At 42.4% G+C, this 21,630-nt stretch overlaps 1 protein-coding gene across 4 annotated transcripts in view; it reads right to left on the bottom strand.

Moving 5' to 3' along the window:
• Positions 1-18,248, bottom strand: part of LOC140739240 (uncharacterized) — a 53,883-nt gene extending 35,635 nt beyond the window's left edge. For 3 of the 4 annotated variants that reach the window (XM_073067351.1, XM_073067353.1, XM_073067354.1), the window contains exon 1: positions 5,322-5,548. In XM_073067351.1, coding sequence (XP_072923452.1) covers positions 5,322-5,460 — 139 coding nt within the window. In that variant the 5' untranslated portion in view covers positions 5,461-5,548. Of the gene's footprint in view, positions 1-5,321; positions 5,549-11,753; positions 11,835-18,155 lie in introns of those variants that run through there. The other variant, XM_073067352.1, reaches the window with a different exon arrangement.
• Between the last annotated feature and the right edge of the window lie 3,382 nt (positions 18,249-21,630).

The following is a 21,630-nucleotide window of genomic DNA, read 5'->3' as shown; positions in this document are numbered from 1 at the left end:
TGCAGCTCAGAAAAATAGAGGACTATCGTTAACCCTAGTTAATTTCTATAATTAGGACATGTTCAGTACAGCTTTGAGGACTGAATGGCCTGTATTGTGCTGTAGGCTTTCTATGTTTCTGTGCACCACCATATGTGAATTCACTCTCTTGCTGAGCAAATTTGGAAACTTCTACAAACCCACAATTTCCACTACCGTCACAAAGCATGGGATTAGGCACCACATTTCCACAGCTGCCTCATCAGTCCATGCCCGTCCATGTTGACAGACTCAGAAAAGCTGGCCAGCACAAAAGCTGAGACAGTAAACATGAGAATTCTTAGCATTGTCCATGGGTCGAATAGCCCTCCGGCTTCACCTCCCCACATGGTCCCTAAGCCCGATGGTAGTTGCCATCCATGTTGTCATGAACACCATCATAATGAAGCCACCACCCCCAATTATTAACCAGACCCACATATTCAAGATTTTTCAGCATGTTTAGTCATTAAGATGAAATTCTCTAAAGTGGACTTAGTCAGGAGCTACCATCCAGTGCCTACATGTGGAGAGAATATTCGCCAAACAGCATGTTTATAACCCCCTCTGGCCTATTTGAGTTTCTGGGCATGCCATTGGGGCTGAACATGCCTCGCCTAATGAAGACCATGTTAAAATTTTCAGATGTTCTTCTTCTTTACCGAGATGACATTCTTGTCGCCAGCTTCAGCCAACATTGTATGATTATTAATTCTGCCAAATGCCAGTTCTTGTTGTCTACTATCAACTTTCTTGGCCACCACATAACCACAGAAGGTGCGACCCCAGCTATGAAAAGTCACCACTATTATAGACTTCCTCTTCTCCACACTACTGAAGCATAGACAGAATTCTTATTATGATGAATTTCTATCACCATTGAATTCCATGAGCTGCAGAATTTTAACTCCCCTTGAAAAGTACCATTGAAGGCAGTGCCCTGATCGCGTTCTTGATTGAACGATGGACTTGATCAAAGCTTTTGACGATACCAAACAAGCTCTTTCGAGCATGACTCAACTGGCGCACCTGCTCGCCAATGACCTACAGCCATCACTGCTGACACTTCAGTCTTTGCTGTGTGTGCTGTCCATGAACAGTTGGTTAGAGGAGTGTAGTAGACGTTTGCATTCTTCAGCCGGATCCTCTGTCCCTCTGAGGGACGTTTGTCAGTGAGCTCTGTGGCCTACATCTGACCATCTGTCAATTTTGTTTTCCATTGGAGGGTTGGCAGTTTACGGTGTTCAATGACCTCAAATGCTTTATGTACGCGATGGCCAAAGCATCAGACCACTTGACAGCATGGCAGCAATGCTACCTGGACTGCATTTTGGACATTATGATTGACATACAGCACACTGAGGTGAAAAGTAATGCTGTGGCTGATTGCCTCTCATAGCCCGCCGTTGATGCTATACACATCAGGTTTGACTGAGCTGACATGGCATTCAACCAAGCTACTGACTTAGAGTCTTAGGTCCTGACGAAGTGTCTCGGCCTGAAACAACAACTGTACTTCTCCCTATAGATGCTGCCTGGGCTGCTGCGTTCCACCAGCATTTTGTGTGTGTTGCTTGACTTAGAGGCTTACAGGATAGAGGTCACCTGCTGAAGGGACACCGGAGTTTCTCTCCTGTGTGATGTCTCAACTGGTTGCCCTCACCCCATAGTGCCTGCAAACTGGAGGCAGACTGTTTATAACTCCATTCACAGCCTCTCCCAACTTGGCGAGAAGGCTTCACAGAAACTGGTTGCTCTAAACTTTGTGTGGCATGGCCTTAGGAAGGATGTGCGAGACTGGAGTGCAGCCTATATTGTGTGCCATTGGATAAAGATTACATGTCATGTGTAGGCAACATCAAACTTTTGACATCCCAGAGAGACACTTGGACAACATTAACGTGGGCCTGGTTAGTCCTCTCACCACCCACTATTGTAGTTTCACACATCTCCTTACCATGGTGGACCACACCACCAGTTGGCTACAGGTTGTCTCTGGAGTATCAGTGATGACAGCAGACATGGCTCAGGCATTCAACAATACCTCGGTCATGCAGCTCAGGGCCCCATCCTATATTTCTTCTGACCACAGTCCTCAAATCACGCCCAACCTCTGTGCTGCAGTGGTCCAGAAGCTCGATGTTAAATTACATCACAACATAATGTAGCACCCGCAACCCAATGGTCTGTGTGTGCAGTTTCACTATTCCTTAAAGACAGCTCTTGGGGCCCTTCTGATGGACAAGGATTCGCACAATCATCTCCTGTGGGTTCTCCTGTGTTTCTGAATGGCTGCAAAAGATGATTTGCAGTCCTCTGCAGGTGAGTTGGTTTATCTGCAGTGGCATTGTCGGCTGGTGATTTTATTCCTGATGTCATGATGACTTGGTTGGCTTCTCAGCAGCGATCTGCCTTCCTCAGAGAAATCAGTTCCTCTAATCCTTTTCCTATCTCACACCACGCCGCACCCTTTATTGTGTTCCAGTTGACCAATGTTCATTCCTTTTTGTCTGCAATGATGACATCAATCCCTCCTTAAGCCCTCTTACAATCGTCTGTTCTGCATTTTTGAAAGAGGCATAAAGATTTTCATTGTAGTTCTGAAGTGTAAACCTGAATGTATTTTTGTAGCTTGCCTTAAACTAGGTTCCACTCTCATACCCTGTGCATCACGACGTGACAATGTGGGTATCAGCACACCCCTGCACGAGCCAGAGACACTTGTTGTTATTCCAACCAAGGCACATAAGACGCAGGCCACATGGCTTGTTTGAGCTCCAGACAGACTCACAATAATGGTTTTGTTGAGTTCTGGGGCAGCCCTTGTAAAGTAATGGGTGACAGATGACACATATTGTTCATGGACGAAGCTGTCCTACATAATTCAAAAACACTGTCATCGAGTTGTTGTGTTCACTTCAAGAAACAGTTTCAGATGTAATGACATCAGTGTAAGGCGACTGTGTTTGGTTTGTTCATTGTGAAAACTAGCATCACCTCCAGGAACTCCATCTATACTTCTTGCTGCCACAGTAAATCAGCCAACATCATCAACAGGCCCACCCTCTGCAGGCATTGTCTATTTTCCTTTCCCATTTGACAGAAGATACATTGTACTGAAATCATGTATCAACAGGCTCTAGGGCTGCTTCTATCTCACTGTTATAAGAATGTTCAATGGCTTCCTAGTGTGATTAGCTGGACCCTCTATCTGAGTTCAACTCGTTCAGATATTGCACCTGATTGACACCTGCACTGTACTTTCTCTGCTGCTGTACACTTTATTCTGCATTCTGTTTCTGTTTCTCAGGTACCACCTCGACACACAGTATAATGAATTGGTCAGTAAGAATAGCATGTAAAATAAGATTACCACTCCACATATGATAAGCCAACACTGATAAAAAAACACTATTGACTGAAGAGTATCTTTATTAATTACCACTGAATCTGAAAAAAGAAACTGCAAACATTCCATATCTTTGACACTTTCAGATATGTGTCACATGTCAAGTATTCAGTCTTTGAAATAGATGAACCATTAAAGTTATGGAATACAGGCAGGGAACAAGACTGGAAAACAAATTCGACAACTGTACAATTCCTGGTAAAGTTGCTGAGATGCTATCTGTGTTGTGGAAGCTGAAAGCATTTTTACACAAATTGTAAGGTGTGGCGTTGTGGATATAAAGAACACATTCCTGAATAACCAGTGTATGACTTCAAGAAATTCAAAGTTCAAAGTGAAATATATTATCAGAGTACATACATGTCACCACAAACAAACCAGAGATTCTTTTTCTGTGCGCATTCATAGCAAATCTATAGAACAGTAACTGTAAACAGGATCAATGGACAACACACTGTGCAAATGCAGTTATAAATAAATAGCAATAAATAATGAGCATGAAATAGAAAGAAATAGAGCCTTTTTGTTCAATACGTAATAATAAAAAGAATTGAAGCTGCAGTAGGCCATTCAGCCCATCATTCCTGCTCTATCATTCAACAAGATCATGTCTGACCTGATCCTCAGCACCACTTTCTTCTACTGACCCCATGTTCCATAATTCCTTGAACATCCAGAATGCTATTGATCCCTGTACTTGCTCTGACACAGTGTACACAGCTCCATACAACTGAAAATCCTGAACAATTACTAGTATACAAAAAAGATCTTTATTTTTTCACTTTTCTTGATCTGACTCTAGACACACCAGAATCTTGTATGTTTTGGTAAGATCGTCTTGCACTCTTTTAACCACTGAATAATTCGGTTCTAGTCCACTTCACCTGTTTTGTTGAACAATATCCACAGCACCTCAATTAGAACCATAGAACATTACAGCACAGAAACAGGCCTTTTGGCCCTTCTTGGCTGTGCCAAACCATTTTTCTGCCTAGTCCCACTGACCTGCACCTGGACCATACCCCTCTATACACCTCTCATCCATGTACCTGGCCAGGTTTTTCTTAAATGTTGAAAGTGAGACCGCATTTATATCATCTGGCAGCTCATTCCACACCCCATCACTCTCAGTGTGAAGAAGCCTCCTCTAATGTTCCCTTTAAACTTTTCCCCCTTCACCCTCAACCTATGTCATCTGGTTTTTTTCTCCCCTAGCCTCAGTGGAAAAAGCCTGCTTGCATTCACTCTATCTATACCCATCATAATTTTATATACCTCAATCAAATCTCCCCTCATTCTTCTACGCTCTAAGGAATAAAGTCCTATCCTATTCAACCTTTCTCTGTAACTCAGTTTCTCAAGTACCAGCAACATCCTTGTAAACCTTCTCTGCACTCTTTCAACCTTATTAATATCCTTCCTGTAATTCAGTGACCAAAACTGCACACAATACTCCAAATTCAGTCTCACCAATGCCTTATACAACCTCACCATAACATTTCAACTCTTATATTCCATACTTTAATTTATAAAGGCCAATGTACCAAAAGCTCACTTTACTACCCTACCTACCTGTGACACTACTTTTAGGGAATTTTGTATCTGTATTCCCAGATCCCTCTGTTGTACTGCACTCCTCTGTGTCCTACCATTTACCTTGTATGATCTACCTTGGTTTGTCCTTCCAAAGTGCAATTGTTGGAATATCCTTGGTGCACATCTCCATGTTACACCCAGTACCATCTGAAGCATTTCCTTTTAACTTGTTGTATACATATTTACTGAAGAAACAGCTAAAAATCCAGACAAACCAGATCCACAGCTGCATCTGGTAAGTATATGCACTGAAAATGCAGAAAACAACAGTGACTAATCGGTGAGCTAAAGTACTTACTTTGGGTGAAACCAGACTGAAGGAGTGAAACAAATAAACTGAATATCAGAAGAGAAGACATTTTGCTGCAGCCAGTTTGAAACTTCATTTCACAGATTCCATCCCTTTCACTGTCAGAGTGAAACAAATTCTGAAACATGTAGATCCAGACTCCTGAAATGACCTGAAGTAAATCTGGAGTGTATTTAGTCAATGTTTTAACACCTCTGAGTCTGAAGGAAAGAACAGCTGAGTATTTTGCTCATTGCGGTAGTAAACGGGAACTGATCACAGACACATCCTCTTCCTGTCACAATACAGATGATGATTACGGTTTTCATTTCCAAAGAAAATGACAACATTGATTTGGTTCCTTTTTCAGTTCTGAGAGTAGTAAATAATAGCACACTTGTAAAAATGTTCACAAAATGTTATAATTTGCATTGGTCAGGAATTAATCAAATTGAAATGACTAACGATATGAAGTCAGAGAAATTATTATATTCTTATGTCTGCCCATGTTTTGATCACGTCTACACGGTAACATCATGTAGTGGAATGAGCAGCAGCAAATCCCAACAAACACCTGCTGACAGTCAACATGATCAGAAAATCTAACGAACCAGCCAAATGGCAAACGGACCAGATCAGAGCAGGATGCTGTGAGGAGGTGGGCAGTGCGGTCTCATGCTTCTCCTATTCTGTAACATTGATAGTGTATGTGAGAGATATAAAGTAATTTTCTCTAATTGAATGGAAATGTGAAACTCTAACAAGACAATCACTGATATCCAGAATAGATTGGCTGTAGTGAAGAGATGTCTATTGATGCTCTCAGATACCGACTCTTTTCTCTGCTGGTTCACTGTAGACTCATGGTCCCACCATAAATAAGATGATATGGCAACAGTGTCACCTGGTTTCTCCAACAGCAGCCTGGAATCCTGCATTCTCCATTGACATGAATGTTGCAAGGAGTGAAGGAAGCCAACCCAAGTACAGGACACAGGCACAGAGATTGAGTTTGGATGCTTACACCGGCGTAAACACCAAACAGCAAACAGGAGGGATCTTGACACAGAGCCCTGATATGGAAGCTTGACACGGAGCCTTGACTCAGAGAAATGGAGACTCATAGGTAATCCTTGAAACTGGAGCTAAAATTAGAACAAATGATTCTAAGTGGTCGGGATATGTAGTTATCTCACAGGACCAAGTCCAACGATCTGGTGATTAATGGTTGTAACACCAGGGTTCATATGCTGCAGGTCTTGAATGGAACCAGGTGTGTCATCATCAAAGAGACTTAGCAGTAAATGGGAAATTAATGTTTGGAAACAAGTCATAATCAAAGGAAATTAGGAGCAAGATAGGGAATTAACGATCGCGACCATGACAGTACCTTCTCTCCACAAGGGAAGGCTCCAGGCAATCCACCAGTCTTGTCCGGATATCCCGAAGGAAATCACGGATGAAGGAAGGGTCCAGGATAAAGGAGTGGAGAATCAGGACCGTATCCCTCCCAATTGACCAGGTATTGGAGACCCTTGCCTCAGAAGCACCACATCCAGTAATCGCCGGACCGTGTACGCTGGGTGTCAGCAATGATCCGGGCGGGTAGAGTGGGTTTGGCAGGAGGGCACAGATGGCTGACAGATACCAGTTTCAATTGGGAAACGTGGAATGTAGGATGGATATGCTTAGATTTGGACAGTTTGAGTTTGACTGCCGAGTTGTTGATAATACTCTCAATCTCGAGTGGTGCCAGGTACCAAGGGCTGAATTTCTTGGGTCCATTCTTAGGGGGATGTCTTTAGAAGAAAGTTTAACCTTCTGCCCCAGCCGATAACAGGTGCAGGAATCCGATGGTAATCAGCAATCCTCCGGTTGCTGTCGGTTGAGCGAAGTAGGGCTGCATGTGTGTCTTTCCAGGTCTTGCAGCACCAATGGAGATGGGCCTGAACAGAAGGCACAGCAATGTCATCTTCATGAGCGAAGAACAGAGGGAGTTGGTAACTGAGGGAGCATTCAAAGGGAAACATTCCAGTGGCGGTGCTGACCAGGGAGTTGTGGGCGTACTGTACCCAAGAGAGATGAGTGCTCCAGGAAGACGGGTTGTTGGTGGTTATGCAGCACAGTGCTGCTTCCAAATCCTGGTTAGCTCGCTCTGTTTTCCCGTTTGTCTGCAGATGAAAGCCGGATGACAGGCTTACAGTAGCTCCAAGGGCTTGACAAAAAGATCTCCAGACTTGAGACACGAATTGGGGACCCCAGTCAGAAATTATGTCAGAGGAAATCCCGTGAAGGCGGAAGGCATGATAGATGAGAAGGTCGGCTGTTTCCCGAGCTGTAGGGAGTTTGGGAAGGGCTACGAAGTGCACTGCTTTGGAGAAGCTGTCCACCATGGTGAGAAAGGCAGTGGTAGGGGTAGTTCAGTAACCAAATCCAGTGCAATATGAGATCAAGGGCTGTTAGGGACAGGTAAGCGAACAAAGCAATCCAGCAGGTGGTCGGTGGGAAGCTTTTCCATGGGCACAAAGAGAACAGGCAGAGACGAAGGAACAGGTGTGAGTGTCCATGGAGGGCCACCAGAAATATCTCTTCAGAAGGGATAGAGTCTGATCAATCCCAAGATGGCAGGCAAAATGAGAAGTATGCCCCCACTGGAGAACCTGAGACCAAACAGAATCAGGCACAAAGAGGCAATTGGAGGGTCCGTTTCCTGGGTCAGATTGAGTCCGTTGGGCCTCTGACTATGGCCTCGATCTCCCAGGTGAAGGTAGCCACCACACAGGATAGCGGAAGGATTATCTCGGGATTGGGAACGCTCTCTTCGGAAATTATTGACAGGAGAGAGCATTGGGCTTCCCGTACTTGGACCCCAGATGATATGTGAGCGTAAATCTGAATCGGCCAAAAAATAATGCCGAACGGGATTGGCGGGAATTCAGGTGTTTGGCGGTTTGGATATATGCAAGGTTCTTGTGATTGGTCCGGACAATAAACAGATGTTCCACTCCCTCCAGCCAGTGCCTCCACTCCTCTTAAGCAACTTTGACCGCCAGTAACTCCCAGTTCCCTACGTCATAATTTCGTTCAGCAGGGGGACAGTTTATGAGAAAAGAAGCAACAGGGATGAAGTTTTTGGTCAGGGCCTGAATGTTGGGAGAGGACGGCTCTCACCCCAGATTCACCACAATGAATTGACAAGAGGGGTCTGGCTGGACCAGGATCGGAGCAGAGGTGAAACACCTCTTCAGCTCCGAGAAGGCAGCGTCCACTTCGGAGACCCAGATAAGCATTTTTCATTGAGTAGGAGAGATTCAAACCAGAGGACATGAGTTGAGCATTAAGGAGCAAAAGTTTAGGGGTAACACAAGAGGGAACTTCTTTACTCAGAGAGTGGTAGCTGTGCAGAAAGAGCTTCTGGTAGAAGTGGTAGAGGCAGGTTCAATTTTGTCATTTAAAAAAAAAATTGGATAGGTATATGGACAGAAAAGGAATGGAGGGTTATGGGCTGAGTGCAGGTAGGTGGGACTAGGTGAGAGAAGTATTTGGCATGGACTAGAAGGGCCGAGATGGCCTGTTTCCGTGCTGTAATTGTTACATGGTTATAAGAGATAGTAAGAGATTTGAAAGTGGGAGGGGGGGGTGTAATCCAAAATGAGAGGACAGGAGGGGGAGGGATCAAGCTAAGAGCTGGAAAGTTGATTGGCAAAAGGGATACACAGCTGAAGAAGGGAAAGGATCATGGCACGGGAGGTCTAGGTAGAAAGAAAGGGGGAAGGGAGCACCGGAGCGAGATGGAGAGCAAACAAAGAGTGATTGTGAGAGAGACAGAGAGAGTAAAAAGACTGAGAGAAAAGAAGGAAAAAAAGGATAAATAAATAAATATATTGGTCAATCAATCAGTAAGGGATGGGTTAAGAATGGGAGTGAGGCGTAAACGGAAGTTAGAGAAATCAATGTTCATGCTATCAGGTTGGAGACTACCCAGACAGAATATAAGGTGTTGTTCCTCAAACCTGAGAGTGGCTACATCTTGACAGTGGAGGAGTCCATGGATAGATATATCAGAATGGGAATGGGACGTGGAATTAAAATGTGTGGCCACTGGGAGATCCTGCTTTCTCTGGTGGACAGAGCATAGGTGTTCAGCAAAACCATCTCCTGGTCTGCGTCAGGTCTCACCAGTATACAGAAGGCAGCACTGGAAGCACTGGACGCAGTGTTTCACACCAGCAGACTCACAGGTGAAGTGTTGCCTCACTTGGAAGGACTGTCTGGGGCCCTGAATGGTGGTGAGGGCGGAACCTTGATGTTCAAGAGATGTTGAGGCCCTGGTTAAGAGCGAAAGAAGGTGTATAATAGGTGCAGGCAAGCAGTAATAAATGAGGTGCTTATGTAGTACTAGAAATGACAGAGAAAACTTAAGAAATAAATCAGGAAGGCTTAAAGAAAGCATAAGATTCCTCTAGTAGACAAGGTGAAGGAGAATCCGAAGGGATTCTACAGATTCTTCGGAACAAAATGTTTGCAACGGATGAAATTGGTCATCTGGAAATCCAGATTAGTAATCCATGTGTGCTGCCAAAACAGATGGGGGTGATCTTAAATGAATTCTTTGCATCTTGAGTGTGTCTACAAAAATGAGGCAAAGGTGCATCAACTCTCTTGACCCTGTGCAGGTTACAGAGGAGGAGTAGTTTGCTACCCTGAGATAGTCTCTCAATCTTCATCAGGTCTCAGCGATCTACAGGAGACCAGTCTTGCAAACTGTGTGACTCTCACATCCTAGCTATAAACATACCACCACATTTTGTCATCAATGTTTCACACATGAAATAAAATTCAAAGCAGGAACTTTTAATGACAACAGATTGTAGTAAGTTTGACTTTTATTGCAGGCAAATACAATATAAGCTGTTTCTAGATTCAGAATGACATATTACGCAGACAACAGAGAATTGAGTCTATGTTCAGAGACTTATCATTATTTGATGTGATAGCTGTATTGTACCGGCACTTGCCCTCTGATAGGAAATGGATTCTGGGTGGTGAGAATGGACACGGTGAGCTTCTGTGTTCTACAATCATATGAGTCTAATTCACAAACTACAGACTTATTATTTCATAAAACTTACAAAGTCTTTCAGATTAGAGGTATTCATGACAGATAGTGCCACTAATTGTTATATTATAGACCTTGACTATGTTGAAGAAGCACATATTATCTATTTTTTAATTAGATGTAGGGCACAGTAAAAGGCAATATTGGCCCAATAAGCTTGTGCTCCCCAATTACACCATGTGGTCAATTAACATATTAGACCCTATGTCACTGGATTATGTGAGTAAACCAGAGTAAACAGAGGAAACCCACGCAGTCACAGGGAGAATGTGCATACTCCTTACAGACAGTAGCAGTATTGAACCTGGTTTGCTGCACTATAATGATGTTACACTTACCAAAATGCTACGATGCTACACTGAGTTATGGCCATAAAAGCTGAAAGAAATATAATGTGAATGATAAAAGAATGGGTAAATGGAAGTTGCAACTAAATCTTGGTGTCTTTGTACATCAAATACAGAAAACAAGCACTGTGTTCAGGAGCAGTAAGCTATTAACAAGGCAAACAGTATATTGTTGGCACTGAATGCAAGAGGAATTAAATATTCAAGCAAGAATGCTTTGCTGCAGCTGTGCAGTAGTTGATGAAATGCTATACAGAGATTTGTGTGCAAATTTCATCTCTTGCAAAGTTCTCACTGTGAAGGAAGTGCAACAAATTTTGTCCAAAATGATGCTGTGCTCTCCAGTCTGCCTGTGTTTGAGATGCTTACAAAGGTACTTTCTGGAGTTTGGAAATTTATACAGTTCCCTGGAAAGAATATTCTTGCCAAGCACAGTTACCAGTACTGAGGTGAAAATTGCTTGCAATATTTTCTTTGAGGAATAAAGTTTTCTTGCCGCATGCAATAAATTGAGAGTAAAATCAGAAGTTCCAAAGTTTCCAGGCTGTATCAATCTGGATTCTGGAATTGGCAGATCTCTCTGGGGAATGGGCATGATGGGCCGAATAGACCCCTGCGGGCTGCAATGTTCATTCACGAATCTCAGATCAGTATCAGATTTCGAGGCCTGAAATGTGGCATCTTCCTGTGAAACATCTGTTGCTCTTCCTCTCACTTCATCTGAATTCTGTCTGCGATGAATCAGACATGAAACATGAAATATGCACTGAAAATGATTGATATAAATAAATTAAAGAGAAGTGTGAGTTTACAGAATAAGGAACAGATCTCCGCATGATCCAAACATCATTGGTGCAACATTAATGTGATATTGCCAACCATTAAAGTCTGTAAGGAATGGACCCATTTAACACTGTAAACCAACTCAACTTCCTGAGAGAAAATAGTGTGAAGATTTCCTATGATTATACTTACCAACTTGTAACTCTGATGCGACATTCCTCTCCCTCTGTGACCTCTGGCTCATCCCCTTCTGTTCCATCCCTGAGGCATGATCTGCTGGAATAGATTTTTATTCTTTAACTGATAGAATGTATATTCATGTCTTCAGTAAATTGTACTCTGTGATTCATCACACATCTGTCCCCTGATAAGACCTGACCATGTTTACATTACTAACCAACGAAGCAGATATGCTGTATTGGAAAATGTTCAGCATTCAAACTTTGAAGGATTTGAAGATTCAAAGTACATTTATTATTACTTGCTGCTGTAGAGGAGGCCATACCGGGAGCATTGGAATCAATAGATGACCGGACTGACTTGCAGATGAAGTGTTGTCTCAACTAGAAGGGGTGTTTGTGGCCCAGAATGGGGGTGAGGAAGAAGGTGAAGCCAGGATGGTTTGTGGCCTTGATGTTGAATACTGCTTTCTTGTTGCAGGACTCCATAAGACTATAAGATATAGGAGCAGAAGTAGGCCATTCGGCCCATCAAAAATGCTCCGCCATTCAATAGTGGCTGATGTAATTCTTCCAGTCATCCCAACTCCCCTGCCTTCTCACCATACCCTTTCATGCCCTGGCTAGTCAAGATCCTATCTATCGCTGCCTTAAATGCACCCAATGACTTGGCCTCCACAGCCGCTCGTGGCAACAAATTCCTCAGATTTTCCACCCTCTGACTAAAGTAATTTCTGCGCATCTCTGTTTTAAATGGACGTCCTTCAATCCTGAAGTCATGTCCTCTTGTCCTAGATTCCCCTACCATGGGAAATGCTATGAGATCCCCCTCATTCTCCCGAACTCCAGGGAATACTGCTCAAGATCTGCCAGGCATTCCTCATACAGTAAACCTTCCATTTGTGGAGTCATTCTCATTAAACTTCTCTGAACCCTCTCCAATGTCAGTATATCACTTCTATAATAAGGAGCTCAAAACTGAACACAATACTCCAAGTGTGGTCTCATGAGTGCCTTATAGAGCTTCAACATCACATCCGTGCTCTTACAGTCTATACCTCTAGAAATGAATGTGAACATTGCATTTGCCTTCTTCACAACTGACTCAACCTGGAGGTTAACCTATAGGGTATCCTGCAAAAGGACTCCCAAGTCCCTTTGCATCTCTGCGTTTAGAATTCTCCATGCTCTGACTAATAGTTTGCCTGTTCATATCACCAGAGCTAAGCGTGGAGTTGAGTCCTCAACTGATCATTGAATGGTGTGGTCGGATCTATATCTACCGATCAAACCTTCACGCAGACTGAATGCTGCCAAACCACGCAAAAAGCTGAACTCCACCAAAGTGAAACACCGTGAGTGTGCTGAGATGCCCTGAAATCCTCTATGGAAACTGCTCTAAGCAAACCGGCTGAGAATCCACCAGACGATATTACGGAGCACTGGAATGCCTTTTAAAGAAACGGTCTACAGCGCTGCCCAGGACACCTTTGGGAAAGTCAAGCGCAAGCATCAGGACTGGTTTAATGAGAGCAACCAATCTGTCCAAGACCTTCTAAGAGCTAAGGCAGCTACACACCGGGCTCTTCTTCAACATTCAAACTCAAGTTCTAATAAATGTGTCTTTTTGAGTGCAAAATCAACTTTGCAGAGGCAGCTCAGAGCTGTGAAAGACCAGTGGTGGGCGAACAAGGCCAAGGAGTTACAAGCCTTCACTGACTGTAATGACTCAAGAAACTTCTATGAAGCAATCCAGGTTGTGTATGGTCCATCAAAACAAGGCACCTCACAACTCCTGAGCAAGGACAGTACATCCATCTTCAGTGAGCAACACCTACACCTCACACCTCACAGCTCCTGAGCAAGGACAGTACATCCATCTTCAGTGAGCAACACCTACACCTCACACCTCCTCACACCTCACAGCTCCTGAGCAAGGACAGTACATCCATCTTCACTGAGCAACACCTACACCTCACACCTGACAACTCCTGAGCAAGGACAGTACATCCATCTTCAGTGAGCAACACCTACACCTCACACCTCCTCACACCTCACACCTCCTCACACCTCACAGCTCCTGAGAAAGGACAGTACATCCATCTTCAGTGAGCAACACCTACACCTCACACCTCCTCACACCTCACAGCTCCTGAGCAAGGACAGTACATCCATCTTCAGTGAGCAACACCTACACCTCACACCTCCTCACACCTCACAGCTCCTGAGAAAGGACAGTACATCCATCTTCAGTGAGCAACACCTACACCTCACACCTCCTCACACCTCACAATTCCTGAGCAAGGACAGTACATCCATCTTCACTGAGAAGTCAGAGCACATGAAAAGACGGCAAGAACACTTCCACAAGCTGCTGAACAGACCAGGACCCATCACCGATGAAGCACTGGGTACTTCACTGCACTGAACTGGTACACCTTCAACCCATACTGTTCGACTTAGATGCTCCCCCTACTCTTCACGAGGTCATCAAAGCCATCAAACAGATAAAACCCAATAAAGCACCAGACCCTAACAGGATCGCAGCCGAGATCTACCGATATGGCGGTAACACACTATCATCATGCCTGCACCAGCTATTCGCAAAGTTGTGGGGAGCTGCAGAACGGCCACAAGACTTCAAAGGCGTATCAGTCGTGACCATCTACAAAAACAAGGGAGACAAGACAGACTGCAACAATTACCGTGGCATCTCTATTCCGTCAGTTGTTGTAAAATACCTCGTAAAAATCATCCTTAGATGCTTGGTGTCCAACATCAGTGACAACATCCTTCCAGAAAGCCAGTGTGGTTTTCAAACAGGCTGCAGTACAATGGACATGATCTTCTCACTGAGGCATCTCCAAGAGAAATGTGTTGAGCAGCAGAGAAGTCTCTGTCACATTTGTTGATCCAAGGAAAGCGTTTGACACTGTTGGTAGAGATGGACTGTAGGAGGTCCTACCAAAATTTGGTTGCCCTCACGCCTAACCAACATCATCCGTCAGTTCCACAAAGGCATAGAAGGCTGCATCAACATGTGTGGTGAGTGGTCAGACCCATTTCCCATCCCCAACGGCATAAAACAGAGTTGTGTTTTGGCTCCTACTCTGTTTGGACTATTCTTTGTGGCTGTTCTTCAGGATGTCACATCAGAACTGAAGTCAGGGGTCTTCCTACAAACGAGGGTTGATGGCGGCTCCTCAACTTCACAAGACTGAGAGCAAAAACAAAAGTCAGGGACATTGTGGCACGTGAGCTACAGTTTGCTGATGACTGAGCACTGGTTGCCCATTCCCTCAAAGACTTACAGGAGATCACCAGTCGTTTTGCCAGTGCAGCCAAAAGCTTCAGGCTGACAATCAGACTGAAAAAGATGGAACTTTTGTACCAACCGGCTCCTGACTCAAGCTACGAAGAACCAACTGTCCTCATTGATGACACTCGTCTCGATGCTGTCAACAAGTTTTGCTGCCTGGACAGCATATTAACATCCTCAGCTTCTCTGAATGTAGAGATTGAGTCAAGAACCAGAAAAGCCTGCTTTGCCTTTGGTCAGCTGAAAGATCGAGTTTAGTCACAGAACATCAGGTTGGCAACCGTGTGCGAGACATACAGGGCCGTTGTCATATCAGCCTTGCTGTATGGATGTGAGACGTGGTGCCCATATCAGAGTCACTTACGCCAGCTTGACCAACCACAGCAGCGTCACTTACGTTCTCTGATGAAGATCACCTGCTGAGACAAGGTCTCCAATACCGAGGTCCTCTCTTGAGCTGGAATGCCAGCAGTTTCAACCTTGGTGATGTCTGCCCAACTGTGTCAGAATGCCTGACGGAAGACTTCCCAAGGACATCTTGTATGGCCAAATGTCCGATGGTACCTGAAAACGAGGAGGCCAGTGACCACAGTACAAGGATGTTCTGCACAGGAACCTCAAGAAAACTGACATTGCCCCATCAACATGGGAGGATCTGGCTCAAGATCGCTCACAGTGGAGGGACACCATCAAAAGGTGTGGACGCTGCTGAGAACAAGCTCATAGAGGCAACAAAGGAAAGGCACAGGAAGCGCCACAGCAGAGCTTCTGCCCCTGCTGCCCCTCCAGGCCTCACCTGCCAAGTATGTGGCAAACAGTGCCTGTCAAGGATTGGCCTGTATAGCCACTCCAGGATGCATGTATCAAACCTCACTAACTGACTGAAAGGAACCATCATCATCCCATGGGATGTATAGCCAGAGAGAGAGAGAGACAGAGAGAGTCCGCCCATTTATTTCTTCCACCAAAGTGCATAACCATACATTTTCCAACATTGTATTTCATTTATCACTTCTTTGTCCAGTCCCCTAAAATATCTAAGTCTCCCTGCAGTCTCTCTGTTTCCTCAACATTACCTGCTCCTCCACCTATCTTTAGCCACAGATCCATTAATCCCATTGTCCAAATCAGTGACTTACATCATAAAAAGCAGCGGTCCCAACACTGACCCCTGTGGAACTCACTGGTAACCAGCAACCAGCCAGAATAGGATCCCTTTATTCCCACTTTCTGCTTTCTGCCGATCAGCCAATAATTCACCCGTGCTGGTAACAAATGTGTTCATTGATGATGACAGCTTTGCCTGAGATGGACTGAGCTGTCTCCACCAGTTTTTTGAGTATTTTCTATTTCTGGGCATTCCTATTTTCATACCAGGCTGTGATACAAACTGTCAGGATACTTCCACCATCCAAGAAAAGAAAGGCACTGCCATGTTTACTTCATAATGGCACTTACATGTTGGTATCAGATCAGATCCTTTGATTTCATTGTTAATAAATCTAAAGTTACTTTCTTTTTTATTGACTTTTTTATGCATTTCTACTATTGCTACAACAAAAACCCAACTACAAAGTAAGAGATTAATACAGTGCAAGATAAACATACAGTAATCATATGGTTCAAAATAATGATGAAAAAGCATCCAAAATAAAGTCATGTAGAGTTAGTATCCACCCCCCCCCCCCACAGAAAAAAAAAACTCCGGACCAACCATTACGAGATGTAGGAAATATAAATCGGAGCATTCAAAGCCCCAAAACTGTAAATGAAAATAAGAACAAAAGATAATAATGCCTATCACCAAGGAAAAAAAGAGCTGAAAGTAAGGGACTGAAAAAAAAACCTAGTCTAAAGGGAAGTTATGAAAATATTCAAGAAAAGGTCCCCACACCTTATGAAACTTTATGTCCAAATTGAGAAGTGAGTAGTGATTTTTTTCAAGATCTAAACAGGACATAATATCGTTAAGCCATTGAGCATGAGTGGGTGGGGCAACATCTCTCCACCAAAGAAGAATTAAATGTCTAGCCAAAAGAGAAGCAAAAGATAACGTTCAGTGTTTAGCCGGACTCAAACGTATATTCCTCTCACCCAAGGCACCAAAAAGAGCAATCAGAGGGTTAGGTTCTAAGTGGCAATTAAGGATATGAGATAAGGTTAGAAAACTTCCCTCCTAAATTTCTCTAGACTAGGACAGGACCAGTATATATGAATAAGAGAAGCCTGGCCACTTTTAGACTTATCACAAACAGGACTGATGTTAGGGTAAAATCGGGACAATTTAGATTTGGACATGTGAGCCCTATGTAGAATCTTAAACTGTAAAAGACAGTGGCGAACACAAAGAGAAGTTGAAATAACTACTTGAGAATTAAGTCCCAAACCGCATCAGATAAAGAAACATTTAAGTCATGCTCCCAAGCCGTTCTAATATTATCAAAGTGGGGGGGGCGCCGTAAGGGCACTAATTTATCATGAATAAAAGATATTAAGCCACAGTGGATTAATAGAAAGAAACAAGTCCACAAACGTTTTTCTCAGGCATTGCAGGAAAGTTGGGTAATAAAGGATTTCTTTACCAATCATGAAATGTTTAATCGTGCATTGAATGTAAAAAAGATGATTATGCAAAATAGGACTAGAAAGCGAGAAACCACGAAGACCATTAAATTATCTAAACTGGGCCCATATTCTTAGAGTAGATCTAACAAGAGGATTAACAATTAGTCTAGGCAAGCGACTAGGGAGTACAGATCCAAGAAGTGCAGAAATAGAGAGATCCTTAGTAGAGTTCAACTCCATTGCCGCCCATTTAGGACAATCAGATTGGCTATGATAAAAGGACCAGAAGGTAAGACAGTGAATATTAGCTGCCCAGTAATACAGACGGAAGTTAGGTAGAGCCATGTCACTTTTTTTAGATTTTTGGAGGTAAGCTTTATTAAGTCTAGAACGCTTACCCTTCCATATATAGGACAAAATAATAGAGTCTAAGGAATCATAAAAGGTTTTAGAAATAAAAATTGGAATAGACTGAAATAAATATAAAAATTTAGGAAGGATATACATTTTAATAACATTAACATGACCTACCAGAGACATAGATAAGGGTGACCATTGTGACAAACTCTGTTTTGTAGAGTTCAAAAGATTGGCAGTTTTCATGAACAAGATCCTTGAAATTCCTTGTAACTGTAATACCAAGATAAGTAAATTGATTATTAACTACTTTAAAAGGGAGGTCACGAAATGCTAATGCTTGTGCTTTTTTATTAATTAGAAAAAGTTCACTCTTGTGTAGGTTGAGTTTATAGCCAGAAAACTGGCTGAGTTGATCAAGATGTGAAAAGATTGGGGTAAGGAAGTGGACGGATTTGAAAGAAAAAGTAATAAATCATCAGCATAAGGAGAAACTTTATGCTCAACACCTCCCCTCCAGATCCCCGTCAGTTCAGGACAACTTCGAAGTGCAATTGCCTGTGGCTCTATAGCCAAATCAAAAAGGAAGGGACTTAAAGGGCATCCTTGACGGGTGCCATGTTTAAGGCTAAATGACTGGGATTGCTGATTGTTAGTCAGAACAGAGGCAGTAGGACATAGGTATAACAATTTGATCCAAGAAATAAAACTTTGACCGAAATCAAATTTTCCTAAAACCGCAAAAAGGTAATTCCACTCTCCACGATCAAACATCGCATCTAAGCAACGTATTACAAAGATTCGAAAGGAGAATGGGGATATATTTTTATATTTATTTCAATCTATTCCAATTTTTATTTCTAAAACCTTTTATGATTCCTCAGACTCTATTATTTTGTCCTATCTATGGAAGGGTAAACGTTCTAGACTTAATAAAGCTTACCTCCAAAAATCTAAAAAAGAAGGTGGCATAGCTCTACCTAACTTCCGTCTGCATTACTGGGCAGCCAATATTCGCTATCTTACCTTCTGGTCCTTTTTTCATAGCCAGTCTGATTGCCCTAAATCCGCATCAAGAGAAATAACGCATTCAGGAGTCCCAATTGAAGGAGATTATAAAATATTGAATAAACACCGTATATTAAAAAGGTGAAGACGATTTTTAATAAAACCAGTTTGGTCATCGGAAATAATAGAGGGTATAACGTTTTCCAATCTGTGGGCCAAAACTTTGGCCAAAATTTTGACATCAACATTTAATCACTGGTAATCACAGGAGTGAACAAATGAAATAAGTTGGTTATCTACTAAAAAATAATCAATTCTAGTGAAAGTATGATGGACATGTGAAAAAAAGGAATAATCTCTCTCAGTAGGATGAAGAAAACACCATACATCAGAGATACCATAATTAGAAAGAAAAGAATGAATAGCTAAAGCAGATTTAGTAGGTAATCTAGGAACAGAGGATGATCAATCCAAAGCTGGATCTAACCAGCAATTAAAGTCACCACTCAGTATAAGAGAATATAGTTTCAGATGTGGTAATAAGGAAAAAAATGTTTGAAAAAGTTCACATCATCAAAATTGGGAGCATACAAGTTAGCTAATACTAGTTTAGTGCTATATAATTTGCCAGAAACAATAATAAAATGGCCATTTGTATCGGATATCTTACTGTGGAGTTCAAAAGGAACTTTTGGATTGATAAGGATAGAAACCCCCCCTGGCTTTGGCCAGGAAGGAGGAATGAAAATGTTGACCCACCCACATTGACATAAAACGAGAGTTATCGAAACTACGAATATGAGTTTCTTGTAGGAAGGCAATGTCAGCTTTAAGTTGCTTAAGATAGGAGAAGACCTTCCTTCTTTTAACAGGATGATTCAATGCCTTTACATCCCAGCTTACAAATTTCAATGGGCTAACCATTATCAATTGTTAAAACATAAAAGGTAGTAGGCATATATAAGGTCCAACATTCAAATAACAGTTTGGGAGCAAAAATATACATATAAATTAATCATATCAGGACAAAAAATGTCCCGAGTAACAAGGAAAAGCAAAAGAAGCATTGGATAGTGTTGGTACTGGAGAACCCACCCCACCCTCGCAACTCAAAACTAGATGGCTACCCAAGAAAGCAGCTAGCCCTACAAGTAAAAAGAGACCCCAAAAACCAGCTTCCAGATTCGTAACATTGACATAGGCTCCATTTAAATAATATAGCAACTAGCTAATTTATGCACTGCAAATCAAGATTACAAATAGAAAGAAACTATATCATAAAAAACTTAATACGAAAGAATAATTGAGAAATAATCTATCTGTGAGAAAATATAAAAAAACGAGAGAGAAAAAAAGTAAATTTGAGAAAAAAAGGGAAAAAAAAGAAAAGAGAAATTTTATATATATATATAAAAAGTACTTATCCGCCGTTTAAAAAAAAAAAACAAATCTAATAGAATAAATGGGCAGGGAGACCTTCAATAAAACTCTAAGCCTCCCAAATCGACTGAAACAATTTGTGGTGCTCAGTAGTTAAAGTTACTCAAAAGTAAACTAAATTACGCAAATAAAATCTGAGTCCACAAGATGGCTTTTTAAAAAAAATGGAAGTACTTATTGGCCATTTTAGAAAGTCACACCAAGTCTAGAGAGAAACCAACTAAAGCCATTAATGGTTCTTAGTAGTTAAGGATATTCAAAAGTGGACTAGATCACTCAAATAAAATCTGAGTCTGCAAAAATACTTTTATTTTAGAAAGTACTTATCGGCCATTTTAGAAAGTCAAACCGAGTCCAAAGAAGTCGAAACGGCTGGGAGATCTTCTGTGAACTTCTGGGCCTCCTTGACTGACTTAAACCATTTATAGTCCCCAGTAGAAAGAGTAATTCGGACATCAGTGGGATTAAGGAGGGAAGGCTTGAGTCCACGATTAAAGAACTCTTTCCGAACACCTTTGAACTCAGCGCACATCTTCAAAACCTGAGGGGCGTAGTCTTCAACGATGCAAATGGTATTACCTCGGTAATCCAAATTACCTCTGCAGCGTGCCTCCATGATCAGATGGTTTTTCAGCTGGTATCGATGAAAACAGAGAATAATTGGACGTGATCTAGAACCCAAAACAGCTTGAGGAACAAATATCCTGTGGGCTCTCTCTAACTCAGGTGGGGTCGGAAGAATTTCTTTCCCGAAAATCTCACAAAGTAAAGAAGAGAAAAATTCAATGTGAGAGCCCGTTTCGATGGCCTCTGGCAAACTGAGAATTCATAGATTATAACGTCTGCTCTGAATTTCAAGATCCATAATTTTGAGAGAAAGTTTGCTGTTTTACTCCATCAAGTTGGAACAGACAGCTTCCAGCTGCTGAACACGACGTTTTAAATCTTCGGAAGTTAAGTTGATGCGAGATAAATGTTCAGCATGTTCATCCACTCTAGCATTAATCTGATCCAATGTTGACTCCAACTGACTGATAGAAGCTCTAAATTCAGTCTTAGAATCAGTTAGAATTTCTTGTTGATGCTGTTCCAGGACAGAGAGAATCTCGGCAGACAGAGACGTGGAGGCTTCTTTTTTCCCAGATTTAGGAATCTTTGTAGCCATTGTGAGATAGGCGTATTCGCAGGCAGATGAGAAAGA

The sequence above is a fragment of the Hemitrygon akajei genome, chromosome 15 (assembly GCF_048418815.1).
Source record: "Hemitrygon akajei chromosome 15, sHemAka1.3, whole genome shotgun sequence".
Taxonomy (NCBI): Eukaryota; Metazoa; Chordata; class Chondrichthyes; order Myliobatiformes; family Dasyatidae; genus Hemitrygon; species Hemitrygon akajei.
This window is presented reverse-complemented; position numbering and strand designations above follow the sequence as displayed.